This window comes from Vigna umbellata, chromosome 10, assembly GCF_029865625.1.
Source record: "Vigna umbellata cultivar VRB3 chromosome 10, Vumbellata_1.0, whole genome shotgun sequence".
Taxonomy (NCBI): Eukaryota; Viridiplantae; Streptophyta; class Magnoliopsida; order Fabales; family Fabaceae; genus Vigna; species Vigna umbellata.
Window position 1 is genome coordinate 4,138,259 of NC_142174.1, and position 18,670 is coordinate 4,156,928.

General features: G+C 31.5%; 1 protein-coding gene across 3 annotated transcripts; it reads left to right on the forward strand.

Annotated features, from left to right (window-relative positions):
• The first annotated feature begins 549 nt into the window (after positions 1 to 549).
• On the forward strand, positions 550 to 4,648 carry LOC148191689 (GTP cyclohydrolase 1-like). Of its 3 annotated transcripts, XR_015782676.1 has the most exons (4): positions 550 to 1,232; positions 2,314 to 3,568; positions 3,846 to 3,913; positions 4,135 to 4,204. XR_015782676.1 is itself a non-coding variant. In XM_088100868.1 (2 exons), exons 1-2 carry the CDS (start codon positions 1,019 to 1,021, stop codon positions 3,513 to 3,515), a joined length of 1,416 nt encoding a protein of 471 aa, XP_087956994.1. In that variant the 5' UTR covers positions 550 to 1,018; the 3' UTR covers positions 3,516 to 4,648. The 3 variants fall into 3 exon arrangements, 2 of the variants coding, with proteins under 2 accessions (XP_087956994.1, XP_087956995.1); XM_088100868.1 differs by having other exon boundaries at positions 2,314 to 4,648; XM_088100869.1 differs by having other exon boundaries at positions 1,093 to 1,232; positions 2,250 to 4,648.
• The last annotated feature ends 14,022 nt before the right edge of the window (positions 4,649 to 18,670 follow it).

The following is an 18,670-nucleotide window of genomic DNA, read 5'->3' on the forward strand; positions in this document are numbered from 1 at the left end:
ATGACTATAAAGATATCACTTTATGTTTTAGATAGATAATTGTACTACTTTATCATGCATGTTGCTTCTCTTTATTATAGTCTACACTATATATTGGGATGTTACACAAGACACGTAATATATGTTATTCATTTTCATTAACAATTTAAATAACACTATAAAAAAGACTTGAACAAAATTTGTTAAAATAAAAACTACATTAAACAATGAAATAAATAAATATAAAATTAAACAAAATAAACGAAAAATAAATAAATATAAAATTAAACAAAATAAACGAAAATAAAGATAAAATTATGTAAGTCAATAAATTACCATTATCATTCCCATCTACATAATCATGAAAAAACATAACCTTTATTATTTTTCTTTGCACCCCATCCTTTTATATATATATATATATATATATATATATATATATATATATATATATATTAATCATCCATATCCATAGCAATATATATCCCACCACACCACATATATATGATATCCCACCACAAAGCCACGTTTCTGAAAACAAACAGCAATCCTCTTTCATTTTTCATTACCTTGGTTGGTTGGTGGGTCCTCCTTTGCTTTCTTATAAGATTACACTGCCTTACTCCCAACCCAGGATCCACACATTCTAACATGCAACGTTAACCCCACGAACAAATTATCATTTTCTTTATGCTTTCTTTCTATTTTCCTTGCCAACTTTTTCTCTTTTACCTCTCTGCTTTCATCGCTTTTTTTCTGATAGCGAGATCTTAATACCCTTTTGAATCCAGTTTTTGATTGGCGTGTTTTCTCTTGGTCTGGTCTTGTTCTGAAGCTTCTTGGTTCATTTGGGGTGGTTATTCTCTTCGACCCTTTGAGTTTCTAATTGGGTTGGTATTGAAAAGTTGGGAACTTCTGCATTTCTTGTTGAATCCTAGTTTTGGAAGCTGTGTTTTAATTTCTTGATACCTTGTATCATTTGTTGGGTTTTGGCCTATTGGGGGTGGTGATCGTTTGTTGTGGGATTTGTGATTTCTCAATGGGCTGTTTGGATGAAGGAAATGGGGAGATTGAAAATGGAGTGAGTATAGGGTGTGGTGAAGTTGGTTTTGAGGAAGAAGCAAAGCCAGATATTGCTGCCATTGAGGAGGCTGTGAAGGTGCTGTTGCTAGGTCTTGGGGAAGATATCAACAGGGAAGGGCTTAGGAAGACACCACTTCGGGTTGCCAAAGCCTTTCGTGAGGGAACCAGAGGTGACCATGTCTATGAATCTTTTGGACTTATGATTTTCATTCTAGACATGTTTAGACAAACTGAAGAACTTACTAAAAAAGAAAATAAGGAAGGGAAAATGGATTGAACTTCTTCTTAAAATTCATTGTACAGTCTGGAAAATCTAGATGATAAAATTTTAGCTTATCAGATAAATTCAATTAATCTTGCGTTTTTTGTTTTCTTTTCCTTTAAGTGTTTGGTGGAGTCTTACTTTAGCCTGATGAAGGATGATGATTTGATTAATGTCACTCATGGTTGTTTCGTTGGTGTTCCTTTTATTGTTTCACGAGTCATGTTCTTGAAAGATATTTTTGTCCCTTCTTTAGATTAAGATTGAATCTGGTGTTGAGAGTTATAATTTTTTTTTTCATCTATGATGTTTGATCTTTGTTGAGGAATAAAATTCTGTCGGGCTCAGTAATACTTTTCTGTTTTTTAGCGGTTTTGGGGAAGTTGGGTATTTTACTTTAGAGGAAATTTAATTGGTTACACCCATGGTAATTGATCTGTTTTCTATGGGATAAAATCTATGTATATGATTGTTGCTAAGTAGCTTCTTTATACAGTCCAAAAATTAGGTGAACTGCGTCATGGAGTAGAACTTATGGAGCTAAATGTAATTCATAGAGAAAATCTTGACACACACACACAAGCAAAAAAAAGAGAGACAGAGGACTTCTATTACGATGAAAATAGCCATCTGTTTTTCTGTTTTGAGCAAAACAGGTCAAAATGGCAGTTCAATCTTGTAAAGGCAATTGTCTTAGAATTTCGGCTCGGAGTCTAATTTATTTCTACAAAACGGATTTGTGATGTGAGGAATGTTAACCTTTGAGATAACATATATGCTATGGTTAAAATAAGTATAGATATAGCAATTACTTTGTTCTTCTCTCTGTACCTGCTTAATTTCTTCAGCATTACATTAAACACTGTTTGTCTTCCTCCTTTTTTGGTTTCTTTTCTTGCCTTAAGTGTTTCATTTCTGTATTTAGGATTGTCATATTTTGTTGCACAAGAACATGATTACTTATATTGAGGGAATTGATATATTCCCAGGGTACAGACAAAAAGTGAAGGACATAGTCGAAGGTGCTTTATTCCCCGAAGCGGGTCTAGAAAACAATAGAATTGGTCATGCAGGGGGTGCAGGTGGACTAGTGATTGTCCGAGACCTTGACCTTTATTCCTATTGTGAGTCTTGCTTGCTGCCATTCCAAATCAAGTGTCATGTGGGATATGTCCCTTCTGGCCAAAGAGTTGTGGGTTTAAGCAAGCTCTTTCGTGTGGCTGATGTATTTGCCAAACGACTGCAGGAGCCTCAGCGTCTAGCAGATGAGGTTTGTTCGGCATTGTATCAGGGAATAAAGCCAGCAGGTGTTGCTCTTGTACTTCAGTGTACACATATCCACTTTCCTGACATAGAATCAATCTTTCTTGAATCGAGTCACCAAGCATGGTTGAAGACCCTTGTTTTGTCAGGTTCTGGAATTTTTGATGACAGAAAGGCAGATGTGTGGTCTGATTTCTTTTGCCTTCTTAAATTTAGAGGTATTGAAATAGAAAATGTACATCTGAGAGGATCATCTGACCAATGGTGGTGTCCATCTCTGTCTGCTCTTTCTGCTAAAGTTTCATCCAAAACTGTACCAGTCAATCCTGCCATGGTCACCGCAGTATCTTCAATCCTTAAATCTTTGGGAGAAGATTCATTGAGGAAGGAACTCACAGGGACACCTGGTCGATTTGTGAAATGGCTAATGAACTTCCAAAGCATTGACATGGATTTGAAGCTAAATGGTTCCCTTTCTGGTGGTGTCGATACTTTTGACCCTGATAGGGAGGTAAACTTCAAGGACCGACAAATACACTGTGAGTTGAACTTGCCATTTTGGTCGCAATGTGAGCATCATATACTTCCATTTCATGGTGTAGTTCACATAGGATACTTCATTTCAGAAGGTTTTGATCCCATTGCAAAATCCCTTGTACAGTCTATAGTACATTTTTATGGTTTCAAACTACAGGTTCAGGAAAGGCTTACAAGACAAATAGCAGAAACCATTGCACCACTTTTATTAGGTGGGCATGTAATAGTAGTTGTGGAGGCAAGCCACACATGTATGATTTCTAGGGGAATTGAGAAGTTTGGAAGTAGTACAGCTACCATTGCTGTATTAGGTCACTTTTCAACTGACCTTGCTGCAAAGGCCATGTTCTTTCAGAGTGTTGCTAGTGCTACAACTTCTCGGGGGCAATAGTTCCTGTTGGTGCTGACTTGAATTCATTCCATTCATTCTCTTCACTTTTCAAGGTTTTGCTACTAGCATTTGATAAATGCAGAAGACCATCTTTCATGAATAGTTTCACTACATTTCAAAATCACACAAATTTTGTTCCGGTGGCAAAGGCTTACTACCATCATAAGAAGATAGATAGTAGATCTTAATATTTTTTCTTCCCCCCTTTATGTGATTACATTCTATACATGTATGTATGTATATGCATAAATGTATGTATGTATATGTATATATATATATATATGTATGTATGTACCTTAATAATAATTCAAGGGATGAATCTTTTTCCAGATTTACCTGCTGGCAGATTTACGGTGAATATCACTCATTTTCATGATTTTATGGGAAGGTTCAACAAGGTAAGATTCAAACTTGCTTCTGAATTTTAAAGAATTCCGCTTAGACTTTCTGCATCTTTTCTTATCATAACAAAATATCTAAAGCAGCATCTGTTAGATTTTTCAGTCATTGCTTGTATGGTTAAACGATTGTATTGATATATAGCAAAAAATAAAAATGCCAATCTCTGTTAATAGTATTGCTTGTAAATTGTTCTCCGTCTTCATTGTATTCATCATAGAGATCTATAAACAAAATACAAGAGACAATCATTGGCTTCTCGCACAATCAGGCAACTGCAAAGGGAAATCTAGCAACAATGCATAGATCACAAATGAGCACTATAGGCAGTTAAATATAATATCTGGAAGCATTGATGTGGGGATTGGATTCTGGTTGCTAATATAATCACACTAAGTCATGTAAGTTACTGGGTCTGTTGGTGATCTTCTTGGATAGATCCTCACAATTATTCTCACCAGTGTTGTCTAATGCTAGACCAAGACATTGAGCAAGTGGTATTATCAAGTTTTGAAGCCAATATGGCTAAAGATTTCCACCAAGCAATGGTTATCCAGAGCACTCAGGGTAATATCAGTATTCAGTTAAATTGTAATGGTTTGTATACAGATTCATTGAAAATCAATCAACTTCATTTTGTAATTGATTACATGCAACAATATGCATTTTTAATTGTTGCTTTTTACTTGAAATAATTGATTAAGTAATCCATTAATGATTCTATCTTTCTGCAAGTGTTTTTTTGCTTTATGTTTTGGTGCATTGTCGAATGTACTGCAATTTTAATACAAGAAAATCAATGAATTTCTGTATTTTTCATATTTCTACACTTGATCTTTATTATGAATTAGATAGCTCTGGAATTAATCTGAGTCATGATTAATTTTTTTAATTTATTCTGTATAACTGTACCTTCAACTTTTCTCTTTACTGCTTGCTCAGACTAGGGGAATAGTGATTTCTGGACAATTTGCATTCGGGGAACTTCTTGTGCATGGATTGTTGTTGGTGTTTTGAATGCTGTGTCACAATGGGTTGTGGGGCCTTTCTTCCTGCACCATCATAATTCTTTTCTCATTTTGCTCTTTACAGGCTTTACAATCGGAAAGTTAAATGCCTTCTAAATTGTAAAATTTGGAAGTTAAATGTCTTCTAAATTTGGAAGTTAAAAATAAGGCTTAATAGTTTATTTTGTCAGTTTTGCTGAATTTTGTCTATTAGATCCTTTCTTTTAAAATTATGTCAAATTGGTTCTCATTTAGTAAATTTTGCGTTAACGTCCTTTCTTCAGTTAAATACGCACAAACGACATTAATTTTTTTTCTCCCTCTTCTACTCTTCCGCAACTCAGCAGGCATTTTTCTTTCTTTTGTCAGTGCTATCTTTTCATAATAATAAAGTGAATCTAAACATTATAAAATTAAGGGTTAAATATGTTTTTAGTCCCTAAACTATCAAACAAATTTGTTTTTAGTCCCTCTTTTAAACTAAGCTACATTTTGGTCTTTCTTCTTAAAAAAATCATAATTTTTCGTCTTTCAAAACTAAGAGCGTTAAAAATAAGCTAAGGTGGCTATAACGGTGGTATGTCACGTCATTTTTTTCTGACACTATTCAATCTTTCCCGGCTCTTCTCCCTTCCTCTCTCTCCAACTCTACCATAGTTACTTTCGGTGCCACCTCCGACGTCACCTCGAACACCTTCACCGTGATCGCAAGCCGCCCTTCCTTCCCACGGCTGTCCCCTGGTGTCGGATCTTGAAGTCCTTCACCTCCACTACCGTGGGCAGGCATTTTAATCCCTTGTTGGTTTGTAGTTACTAATACTGGGTCCTTTGAATCTGGAATTTTGTTTGAAGTGACTTGTATTTGTTTTAATGTGTGCACCCTCACAGAACCATTAATTGGTGGTTTTAATTTCAAAACTCCATGTTGAAGGTGGTCGGTGATCATTCATAAGCGTTGAGAATCCTTTTGGCGACTTGTACCTTTTTTATTTTCTCTTCAAATGCCACCATAGTAATATGCTGGAAGATTTTTGAATATTATATGGTCTCCACATTTCCGTAGCTTATATTAAATTAAATTTCTGCTTGATATGCAGTAATCTTACAATGTACCTACATGATCTTTCTTTGAATTGTTCATCCATGGAAATTAGAGCATCTGGACCTTAAAATTAATATATGGAAATATGAGCATGCCCATTAAACAAATGGAGTGTGGATGGCTGAAATATTCAGTTAATTCATGGGAAAAGAAGTTTCAGGACATTGATATTTTATTTGTGTATTTTCAGAATCCAGGATCTTGTTTGTACACTGAAACAATGTCTATGCTTTCTTATGATGGTTTTCATCAGCACACAAGGAGATTGTGCCCCTGTGCATAGTGTTAGCTGGGTAAGTCTTGCTCTAAATTATCTCTACATTATGTCAAACAGTAAAGTACCTTTCTTTATCGTTTTTCTATGGAAAGGATACAAATTTCTTCGGAACTAAAATCAAGTTTGGCACTCTCTTCTGTAATGCTGAGCTAGTTGGCTAATTTTGTTAGTGTGGAAAAGTGTCTAATTTTCATGTTACTATACAAACTTTGTTTTTTTTTTGTTACATCTAAGGTATTGGGCTTCATAGCACTGAAAATTTTGGTTTGGAAGGAGGCAACTCTTGATTTAATGTCATTGACCAAGGAGGCAACTCATGTAACAGTTAGCAATTGTTGTTATATTTTCGAGTGTAACAGTTAATGCCACACACCAGATGAGTTATTACGACCACAATTGACAACCAAACAAATGAACCTTCGGTTCAACAGTTTGTAAAACGCAGTTAGCCCAATTACAAAGGCATAATCTTTAGAGACTGATAAGACGGAAAATGAAGAAACGAAAAAAGAGAAGAAAAAACAGTGAAGTATCATCCATCTGCACTGGTTGATAAATTAATAATTACTATAAGTCGAAATTAAAGTACATCCTCCGTTCACTCAGAAGCTATAATCTGGTTTAAAGACCCTCTAAGACAATGTCTTCAGAGATGAACTATTATCCTTTGATCCCACGAGTGCCTCGTTAAAATGGTGCCGGAGGTGGCGCCGGAGGTGACGCTAGAGGTGGATGTGGTAGAGTCAGAGGGAGAGGAAGGGAGAGGAGCTGAGAAAGATTAAAAGGGAGAGGAGCTGAGAAAGATTAAACAGTGTCAGAAAAAAAATGATGTGACATACCACTATTAGCCATCTCAACTTATTTTTAATGTCATTAGTTTTAGAGAACGAAAAATTATGGTTTCTAGCTTAATTTGAAAGAGGAAGTAAAAACAAATTCACTTAGGTGCAACTGAAACATCGTTCAAATATTCTCCATTTTAAAATTCTGATTCACTAAAAGTAGGTGTTTAAGATATCTATACAACTTATCATTGGTTAATAAAATGCTTTTTCTAATTATAACTTTTATCCTTTTTTATCTGTTGCTTAATATTTTCATGTATAAATAAAGAATGTAATATTTTTTTCATTTTGAAATATAAGGCATTGCTAACTATCTTTAACTATAATACTTTTTTTTCTAAATTTATCCTTAAATCATTAATGTACATGAAAAATTTAATGAAGTTTTAGATTTTAAAACTAAACTCTTTCATTCTTCAACTTTATAAAAGGAGAAAGGTGACCATGTATTGCATTTATTGTATATCAACTAGAATAATTAAAAATATTTTGATAAAAATTAATTAATATAATAAACATTTAAAAAGAGTATTATTAAAAGAAAAATAAGTGTTTTAGAACAATCCTTATAATTAGAGTCAAAAGAGTACCTTTTATTGTAACAAAATAATTATAAAATTATATTTTAGTTTTAATGTTTGCATTATAATTAATATACATAAATTAATTTTAAACTATGCAAAAAAAAAGTAAGATATAATTTTAAAACGAGTAAATAATAGATAAAGCTACTCAGTCACGTTTTCTAAAAATAAATTTGTTACCGGTTAAGTACGTGAATGGCACTACTAATGACAAATAAAAACATTTCTTAATAAACTAACTGTAGAAAAACAATTGAGAGGGTAGCTGTTAATTTTTTATATTTTAAATTTATTATGAAATTTATTATGAAATTTATTAAAGTGATAAATGTTTTTGTAAATTATTCATTTATTTGTTAACAATGTACATCACATTCATAAATGAAAATAAAAACAAGATTACGTTTAATAATGCAATTAAATATGAAAATAGAAATAATTCAATCCTGTAAGAATTATTAGAAATCAAAATTAAATTTGTGATATTATTTATTAAAATTAATAAACTTAAATATTTCTATATTTAAATAAATTAACTATTTTTTTACTTAAAAGACGCAGAAAGCATAATTTAGCTAAGTCATAAAATAAATTTCGTTATGCAACATATGAGTAATCTGGTGGTTGATTTATTTTATTAAGGTTAATGAGATTTAGCCAAATAAATAGATATTTATTAACTCTTTTTGAGAGCCAAATTTTTTTTTATCAAGTTAAAAATTAACTTCACAAAGTGTTAAAACATATAGCATACGAACGCTTGTGCATTGACAAAAGTTTTTGATCAAGTTAAAAATTAACTTCACTTTCTATTCTGAAAAGATAGCACTGTAAAAAAAAAAAGAGAAAAGTCAGTTGCGATGCAGAAGAACAAAAAAAGGGAGAAAACAAAGTTAACGCCATTTGTACGTATTTAACGGAAAGAATGACGTTGACGCAAAGTTTATTAAGTGATAACCAATTTGATACACTTTTAAATGGAGGGCACCTAATTGACAAAATTCAGTAAAACTGGAGACAAAATAAGCTATTAAACCTAAAAATAATTTCTCAATTATGCAATCTAAAAATTAGTTAAGTGTGATTTATATATATTTTGTTTAAAAAATTAGTACAATAGTTTAGTTATAGAAAAAATAATAATTTATATCCAGTTAGTTATTTAAATAGTTTTTAATGTGTAAATTTTATGATATTATATTAACAAATAATATTTAATATTTTAAAAAAAAAGTAATTACAAACGGATTTTTCTGGAGATTTATTTGTATGTAATTACATACAGATAAATCTGTATGTAATTACAAATTTGTATGTAATTATATACGGATTTATCTATATGCAATTATATATAGATTTTAGACATGAATTTTTTTTATGTAATTACATACGAAAATGTATGTAACATTACCTACGACCATTTTATATATAAATTTTTTTCCATATGTAATTCGTATGTAACACTATTTTACATACGAATTTGTAAGTTTACATATGGATTTGACACTATGTAAATGCAATTTTTCTTGTAGTGTACACATGTACACAAATTACCCTATGATAATTGATTATCATTTAAGATAATCGACTATCTCAATGGTTCTACACAATAAATCATCATAATTCATCACACATGAAGAGATAATTGATTATCATTCCAAATAATCGATTATTCTTGAGAATAATCACGTTCTTGGACCAAAAGCTAAGGTCCAACCCCTATGTATCAATCCCAAATCACGTGAAAACATGCTTAAGACATCATACATGCACTCCATCATCACATACCATTGTAAACACATTCAAACACATACTTTACATTCTTTGATTCATCCAGTCCCATCACTACACATATTATATCTCCAACAAAACCCAAAAATACTGCACATGTTTATCATGCTTACATCATGGGTTTGCATGGTAAAACCCCAATACTAACCCAATAAAACCATGCATACATTTATAGGAAAAACCATTCACAATATGACATAAACCCTATCCCCATGCATACACAAATTCATTCCCAACAACAACCATAGATAATCATATCCTTAATTATGCAGACATGCAACAAAACTAAAATTAACCAATCAAGATAATCAAAATGACATGACATACAACAAACAAACATAGGTAAGTTTTTCCAAATCTTGGATAATATTAGGACTTTATCTACAACTCTAAAACACCATTAATCTTCCCTTTGCTCTAAGGGTTAATGTTGTTGATATTATGTGTTAAGTAAATTTAAAAAGAGAGAAAAAAAATTATTTTAAAGCATAAGAAATCAATTCACCTTGTCATTTTTATTTTTTTAAAACATTTCGTTAAGCTCTTACAAAAGTTGATAGGAAATCTTAATGGTGATATACAAATAAAAGATACATTTATTTAATTATTATCAAATTTCTACATTAATTGTTTTCATTAATACATGGTATATGTAATGTAATTAATACAAGTACAAAAGTTAATTTTATATTATTATGAATATAATAAATATAAACAATTATCTCTAAATAAGGTGATATTAGACATTTACATTAACTTTGACATTTTAATTATAATGACTATTTAAAGTCCATCAATAATTTGTCATCATATAAAATTTATTAGAAAAATAAAATAAAAATACAAAGTAGAAAAAATCTTACCAAATCCATGATAAAAATTACATTTCACCAAACATAGACAAATTATGTCTATTATAAAAAGAAACTAAATAAATATATGGAGATAAAATATTAAGTAAATAGCTATTTCAGTATAATAAATATTTATATATTTTATTTTTAGAATAGTAAGAAAAAATTTATAGTCTTAATATAAAATTTTGATTCTGTAAATTGTGTATAAACTCTAATAATAATTAATATAACACTGAATACATGTTTAGTTTTTATTAATTATAACACGTATTTGTAAAGAAAAAACAAATATTAATATATAATTATCATGGGAGTAACCAAAATCTTAAACTCACTAGTAAAAAAAGGTTTTTTTAACGTGCTATATATGCTTCGGTTCTACTGAAATCGAAGCATATAAAAGTGCGGTGACATTTCAGTAATTATTGAGTGGTTATATGTTTTGGTTATATATGAATCGATGCCTATAGATGTTACTGCCTCAAGTAGAAGGCCAACCGAGGCATATAATATGAATTTTAAATGGTTTAGACCCCGGTTTACTATATAACTGATGCACTTAAAGGGTTTAGGCACCAGTTTTAAATATAACCGAGGTAGTTCCCTTAGGTTAAAAACCAAACTCCGCCTCTCGCACCTCGCACTCTCGCGATTCTCACCCTCCGCCTCACGATTTCTCCTCTCCTCCAAACTCCAGCATCAGGCCGCCACCACCACTAGCCATTAGGGTCGCCGCAAGCACCGTCGTTCGACCACGCCGTTGGCCACCACGCGCAAACCTGCAAGCCGCCACCATGCGCAAACCTGCAAGCCGCCACCACAGCGCCTTCGTTCTCGTCCAAACTCCATGGACGCCGCGAACACCATCTTCATCTTCTCCGCCATGAGCACATCCATGGCCGTCAACCGGAGAACGCGCAACCATTCCAAGTCGCGCGCAACCATCACCTGTAAAGAGGGAAACTCAAACAGATCCAGAAACAGAAACCCCTCTTCTCCATCGTCGCGCCAGCCACCGCGTTTCAACCTTCTTCCATCACCATCCCCGGACCTACAACTCTGCGACAAAAACCCTTAATCGCGCCACCGTGACCAGAATCCCTAAAGCATGTCGCCGCCGTGGCGAGAGTTGCCATGGTTGTGCGATTAGGGTTGATGCAGTTCGCGTTGCTTCTAGAGGCACGATTTCTGAATTGGATCCCTGCGTGATGGTTATATGGTGTTAAATCTGGTTTCTGCAAGTCTGATTGTGGTTGCAGGTGGAGGCGCGATTTTGATTTAGGGCTTCTCGTTCAGTGTTCGCACATGGAGGCTCACATCCTGTCGCCATGGTCTTCCCGTTTCCAATCTCTATTTATTCTGCAGATTTTTCTGGAAGAGGCTTTGTTGGTGTTCTGCAGATTTTTCTAGACTCCTTGGATGACAACAAGAATGGGAAAGATCAAATTTTAAAACCTATGAAGGTTCGATCACCAGCTGTTTGTTCAAAGGACTCAAAGAATTTCATGTCTCCAACCATTTATACTTCTTGCAAGATCAATGAGTCTCCCCCGAAAGAGAGTCCTAACTGAGCGGAACGATGAGGATACCATCTGACCACTGAAAGAACTGATACTGCCTCGGTTCATTTAACCGAGTTGAATCCTAGATACCGTTTCGAGTAAAGAGAACCGGGGCAAATACTTTTTATCCCGCTTACGTATGCCTCGGTTTGAGAACCAATGTTCATGGCTGAAAATAATCGGTGCCTATTCATTAAACTATACTAGTGACTAACGAAAACAGGAAAGATGTTTTGTTCAATTACCTTAATCATTAACGAAATTAAAAATATAAAAAAATTGAAGTTTTTGTATAAAAAATGTAATTCATTCAAGTACTAAAATGAAATATATTAGTACTTTTTGTTTTGAATATTATTTACCCTAAATAATTCGCTTAAAGCATTGCCTTTGTTGGTTTATTGTGTAAGAATATTTTCATTTGCAAGGATCATACTCAAGTAAGTTTAATATCTTGAATTTTGTAAGACCTTTCCATTAAAACATCTTAAAAACATACATTTATGCCAAAAACTAAATAAAAATTGTAAGAAAAGAAATGTCTTATATCTCAAAGCTAAGAAGGAATGAATTGGATTAACCCATTTAAAATGATCTTTTGAAAATCTTAATAAGTTCTTTAACTTTCTTGAATTCAATAAACAAAAGTGATGAATCAACAAGATAGAAGAGATAGAAAAAGATAAACACAAACAATCTATACCGGGTCAACTAATCCCAAGTCTACATTTATCCTCCTTCAACAACCTGATTTGAAGGAATTCCACTATAAATGATTGAGTTTACAAGAATACAGAGATACCCCTCTCAATACACTTCTCTTTACACAAAAAATAAATATAGCTACCAAAGAGATGAACAATCTTCAATCTCTAAATTTAAGAGCACTCACAACCCTTTAACCCCTAGCAAACCTGCACAGGAACACAATACAAAGATTGTTAATGAAGAACCTGATCTCTAAGATACACTCCTCTTGTGTAGATAAAATCAGAACAACTTTAGCACACTTTTCTTGAACGAATCTTGATGTCTAAGCAACCAATGTAGTCTTGATTCTCCAAGATCACTTCTTGAATGCTCCTGTAATCAAAACTTAGTGAAAACGTTAGTATTTGAAAATGTTATGTATTCTTGTTTTGAAACTGGTCTCAAGACGCATATATATAGGATTTTTCAAATTCTGACGCATTATAGTTGATTAAGGTTTTTATGTAATATGTTAAGCTTTTGGTTCTTTTTTAACAAATTAATCTTTCAACGCGTCATTGATATTCTTCGGTTCTGTTTGGGATACAAAGGCCACATTCATGCAGAATTGATTTAATTGTCTTCTTATTGACACACCCTTTGTAATATCCCCTATAATGTTGCTCTTTGACACATCTTTAGGAATTGTCCAGTCTTTGAGAGGTTCTGCACCAGTTGTTGTTTCTGTAACAACAAGGTTTTGAGCTTCTTGAGAGTTTTCAACATTTAGTTCCTTACCTGCATATACATAGTCTCTGGGCTGCAATGTGTTAGTCATAAAATCAAAATTTTAATCAAAAGCAACATGTATAGATTCCTCAATAGAGAAAGTGCACTTTTTATAGACTCTATATGCTTTGCTAGTCAATGAATATTATAAAAAGATTGCTTCATCCGCTTTAGAATCAAACTTACCTAGGTTGTTTTTACCATTATTCAATACAAAGCATTTGCGACAAAAAACCCTTAAGTGAGTAATGCTAGGTTTTCTACCTTTGAAAAGCTCATAAGGGGTATGCTTAAGCATGGGTCTAATGATAGTCCTATTTAGCACACAACAAGTTGTGCTAACAGCATTAGCCCAAAAGTGTTTAGGTAGGGATCTTTCATTTAACATAGTCCTAGCAAGTTCTTTGAGAGCTTTATTTTTCCTTTCAATTATACCATTTTGTTGTGGTGTACTGGGTGTAGAGAAATTGTGATATTCTTTGTTAATCACAAAATTTCTCAAAGTTTTCATTCTGAAATTCTCTTCCGTGATCACTTCTAATTGCCTCTATCCTCAACTCTTTCTTGTTTTGAATAATAGATGCAAATTTCTTAAAAATTCTAAAGGTATCACTCTTAGATGCGAGCAAGAAAGTCCAAGTGAATCAAATAGTTCAAGAGGTCTAGTGGTAGATATCACACGTTTGGATTTAAAAGAGGTTCTAGTTTGTTTCCCTTTTTAACAAAAATCACAGAGTCTATCAAATTCAAACTTTATCTTTGGCAGCCCTTGTACAAGACCTAGATGCACTAGTATAAAAATCGCGTACAACGTCGAATATTTTGAGCTTTTTACGGCGAAATCGTGAACGACGTCATATCAGGAGACATTAAATTGAGATCGAATTTAAAAAATTTGACGTTAAATTAACGTCAAATTTTCTCAATATACGACATTAATGTTAACGTCAAATTTTGTCAATATTCGACATTAATAAGTTTTTTTAGTTAATTGTGATTCTCTTTTACAAATCTACGAAACCTGAAAAGCAGAAAAACAACAAATTTCAGTTTTTAGTATTTTATAAAGCATGAACTATGAATGTGTAGTGCAGTGTCAACAACAAACAATAATAACCAACAACAAACAAGTTCAACCAAACAACAACAACAAACAAGTTCAACCAAACAACAACAACAAACAATTTCAACAAAAAAACAACAAACAAGTTCAACACATAAGTTCTTCAAAATGAAAACGAAAACTAACCTTCAAAAGGTTGGTTCATCGGAATAAATTTTCGTCACCAGTGAGAGAGAAAGCAGAATGCGCCTATGAAGGATAAGAGCACAAAAATAACCGGTTAAAACAAACAAAAATCATACATAAAGTAGTTAATTAACATGAACTTGTATCAAATGAAAGAAAGATTACATGTGATGCTCGTCAAACTTCGTTTGAGAAAAGTTTGAGAAGAGAAGAAGGTATCGCGTGCTAAGATAAAGTGAATGAATTTTCAATCTCCCGCTCAAATTTTTATTGAATTCACTAACCTTTTGACGTCGAATTTAAAGGGCATTCAGCGTTTTATATCCTTTTACGTCGAATTACAATTCTAAATGACATTTAATAATTACATTTATTTACAAAAATGTCATCGCTTATTTTTAACATTGACTATTCAGTGGTTGGACGTTGAACACGTGACTTTATACGCTATTTTTGTACTAGTGATAAAGTTTATTCAAGTTAGGCATGTGAATGTGTGCAAGTTTTTTGTGCCACAACCAAGGCTCATATTCCATAGACAACAAACATATAACAGATTTGGAAGATGTCATTTTGAAATCAGTCATATATATATATATATATATATATATATATATATATATATATATATATATTGTCATATCTCTTGCCTACTAGCACAAGTTCAATTGACGAAGCATGACAAATTAAGCAATGATTTGATTCAAATGAAACCTTTAATCCCTTATCACATAATTGGGTAATGCTAAGCAAGTTATGTTTAGGCCATCAACAAGTAAGACATTTTCAATAATGTATGAGGAGGGAGTTTGTATTTTACTGATACCAATAATTTTACCATTATTATTATCCTCATATATGACGTGTCCACTTGTTTTGTGAGACAAGCTGTTGAACCTTGATGGATCTTCAGTCATGTGTCTAGACCCCTTTTTAATATTTCTCTTCATTGTTTTCAACTTGGGCAGATTTGACCATCATGCTTAAATCTGTTTGGTGTTTAGGGTGCTTGCTGAATTAACTTCTGCCTTCATTTTCTTCTTGTAGATCTTGCTTTCTAGAGTGCTCTTTATTCCCTGCACCATTCAAGTTAGTTCTTCTTTTTGCATATAAAAAATTTAGAAAACCTTTCTGCCATCATATTTGTCTCTTCATTCCTTGAACTTTCAGCAGATTCCGTAGCAGTTTCAGTAATAGACTTCAAGGTGTTGATATATACTTTCACCTCTTGATTTAACCTTCTTGATCTAAAGAAATATTTGACCTTGACCTTCTCAATTATTGTCTTGATTGGTTCCTGAGGATTGTTGATGACAACATCTTATACACCTTTGCCTATTGAATTCAAAAAATATTATTTTTCATCATCAATTACAGCTTCTCCAAAGGTCTCAAATATATTGGCCATTAAGATCAATTTAATAGATTAAGCAGTGAAGGTAGTCGATTAGAATTCGTGTAAGAAAAGAAATACTTTATATCTCAAGTCAAGAGGGGGTGAATTAAATTAGCCCTTTTAAAATGATCTTTTGAAAATCTTGATGAGTTCTTTAACATTCTTGAAATTTATAAACAAAAGTGATGAATCAACAAAGAAATAAGAGATAGAGAAAGATGAACACAAACAATCTATACTCATTCAGCTAATCCCAAGCCTACATCTAGTCCTCCTTCAACCCTGAGTTGAAGAGATTCCATTATAAATTATTGAGTTTACAGAAATACAGAGATACCTCTCTCAATGCACTTCTCTCCACACTCAAAATAAATATAGCTACCAAAGAGATGAACAATCCTCAATCTCTTAATACAAGAGCACTCACAACCCTTTAACCCCTGGCAAACCCGCACAGGAACACAATATAAAGATTGTCAATGAAGAACCTGATCTCTAAGATACACTCCTCTAGTGTAGATTAAATCAGAAAAACTTTAGCATATTCTCCAAGATCACTTCTTGAACACTCTTGTAATCAAAACTAAGTGAAAACATTAGTATTTGAAAATGATATCTATTCTTGTTTTGAAACAGATCTCAAAACACATATATATAGGATTTTTCAAATCCTGACGCATTATAATCAATTAAGGTTTTTGTGTAATTTGTTAAGTTTTTGCTTCTGTTTTAACAGATTATCCTGAGCATTTAATCAATTATATAAGCACATAAGCCAATTATTGATTCAATTGACAGTTATAACAGATCACACTTATTAAATGATTTGGATCAAACAAGGTGAATTGATTTAATCGATTAGACAACTTATGTAATCAATTAATCCTATTAAGCAAATTTTCGATCCAATTTCAATTTTAAACAGATAAACTCATTTATGAAATAGATTATGGCATAACATTATGTTTTAATCGATTAGATAACTTATGTAATCGTTTATTATAGAGCAGTTTGTCCTAATTAAGCATATTAAGTGATATGGTGAAATCTAACAGATTATATAAAATGTTAAATCGATTAATTCATCCATAAATGAGATATTCAATCTGTTTTAAGCATGATTCATTTACCAATAATGAATTCTTATATCAAGCACAAATAATACACAAATAAAATAATTGTTATATCATTTATTGTGCAAAAAATATAAAACCATTCTCTTATTCATCATAAAAACCAAGATATACAATGAAGTTAAAGCTCCCTATCAACGAAAAAATATCTAACTATGAATTTAAAAAAAAATATTGTATTGGATTTAAAATGGTTAGGGAACACACTGGAATTCACAAAATGAAAAGTAAAATTGTGTGACAACTATAAAAAGGAACTGGTCTTAGAAACAATTGCTTCATAAAAAAACACGAATTGTCAAGCAACACCAAACAAATACATATGTAAAATATATTTAAAACATAATTAAATAAAAATAAATATATATGTAATGTTATCTATGATATTTTACCTATAATTTTTTGTTTGTATGTAATTCACAGGTAATATTGTTTTACCAACAAATTTTAAACCTTACATACAGATTTTAGTCTCAAGTTTAAAACTTTAATCTTATAAGATATTCACATATAAGTATCATAAATCTTAAATAAGAATTGTCTATGAAAGTTATAGAAGTGAAATTTATGACACTTGCATTAAAGTAAAAGTTGATAGGAAATCTTAATGGTGATGTACAAACAAAAGGTAAATTATTTAATTATTATCAAATTGATGAATTAAGTGTTATCATTAATACATGTGTATATATGTAATGTAATTAATACATGTACAAAAGTTAATGTTATATTATGTCTGATGAATATAATAAATAGTATAAATAGTTATCTCTAAATAAGATGATATTAGACTTTTTTTTTTATGAATTTTGACATTTTAATTATTCAAAGTCTATCAATAATTTGTCATTATATAAAAATTTATTTAAAAAATAAAATAAAAATACAAAGTATGAGAAACCATACAAAATCTATGATAAAAATCTCACTTTATGAAACATTAGACAAATTATTTCTATTATAAAGAAAGAACTAAACAAATACATAAGGATAAAATATTAAGTAAATAATTATTTCAGTATAATAAATATTTCTTTATTTTTCTTTTAGAATAATAAGTAAAAATTTATAGTCTTAATATAAAAATTTTAATTCCGTAAATTTTGTATAAACTCTAATAATAATTAATATAACTGAATACATGTTTAGTTTTTATTTATTATAATATTTATTTGTTAAGAAAAAACAAATATTAATATATAATTATCATTAGAGTAACTAAGATCTTAAACTAACAAAAACAAAAGAATAAAGGGTAAAATGTTTTGTTCAATTACCTTAATCATTAAAGGAGTGATTATCCCTCTACGACCCCATCTTCTCCGTACACCTTTCCAATTTTTTTTAAAATTCTAAATGTACCCTTTTTACTTTTTATCTTTTAAAACCTTAATCTCAATTCTCTCTCACTTTCACTTTTTTTTTTCACTCTACAAGTCCCCACCCCCTACTGTACCTTTCTCTTTTTCTCTTT

Bases quoted from the DNA above. Each gene is read 5' to 3' on its own strand.
- LOC148191689 (XM_088100868.1), top strand. From the start codon at position 1,019: ATGGGCTGTTTGGATGAAGGAAATGGGGAGATTGAAAATGGAGTGAGT. The intron at 1,233-2,313 runs GTGACCATGTCT...ATATATTCCCAG, and splicing joins CTTTCGTGAGGGAACCAGAG to GGTACAGACAAAAAGTGAAG.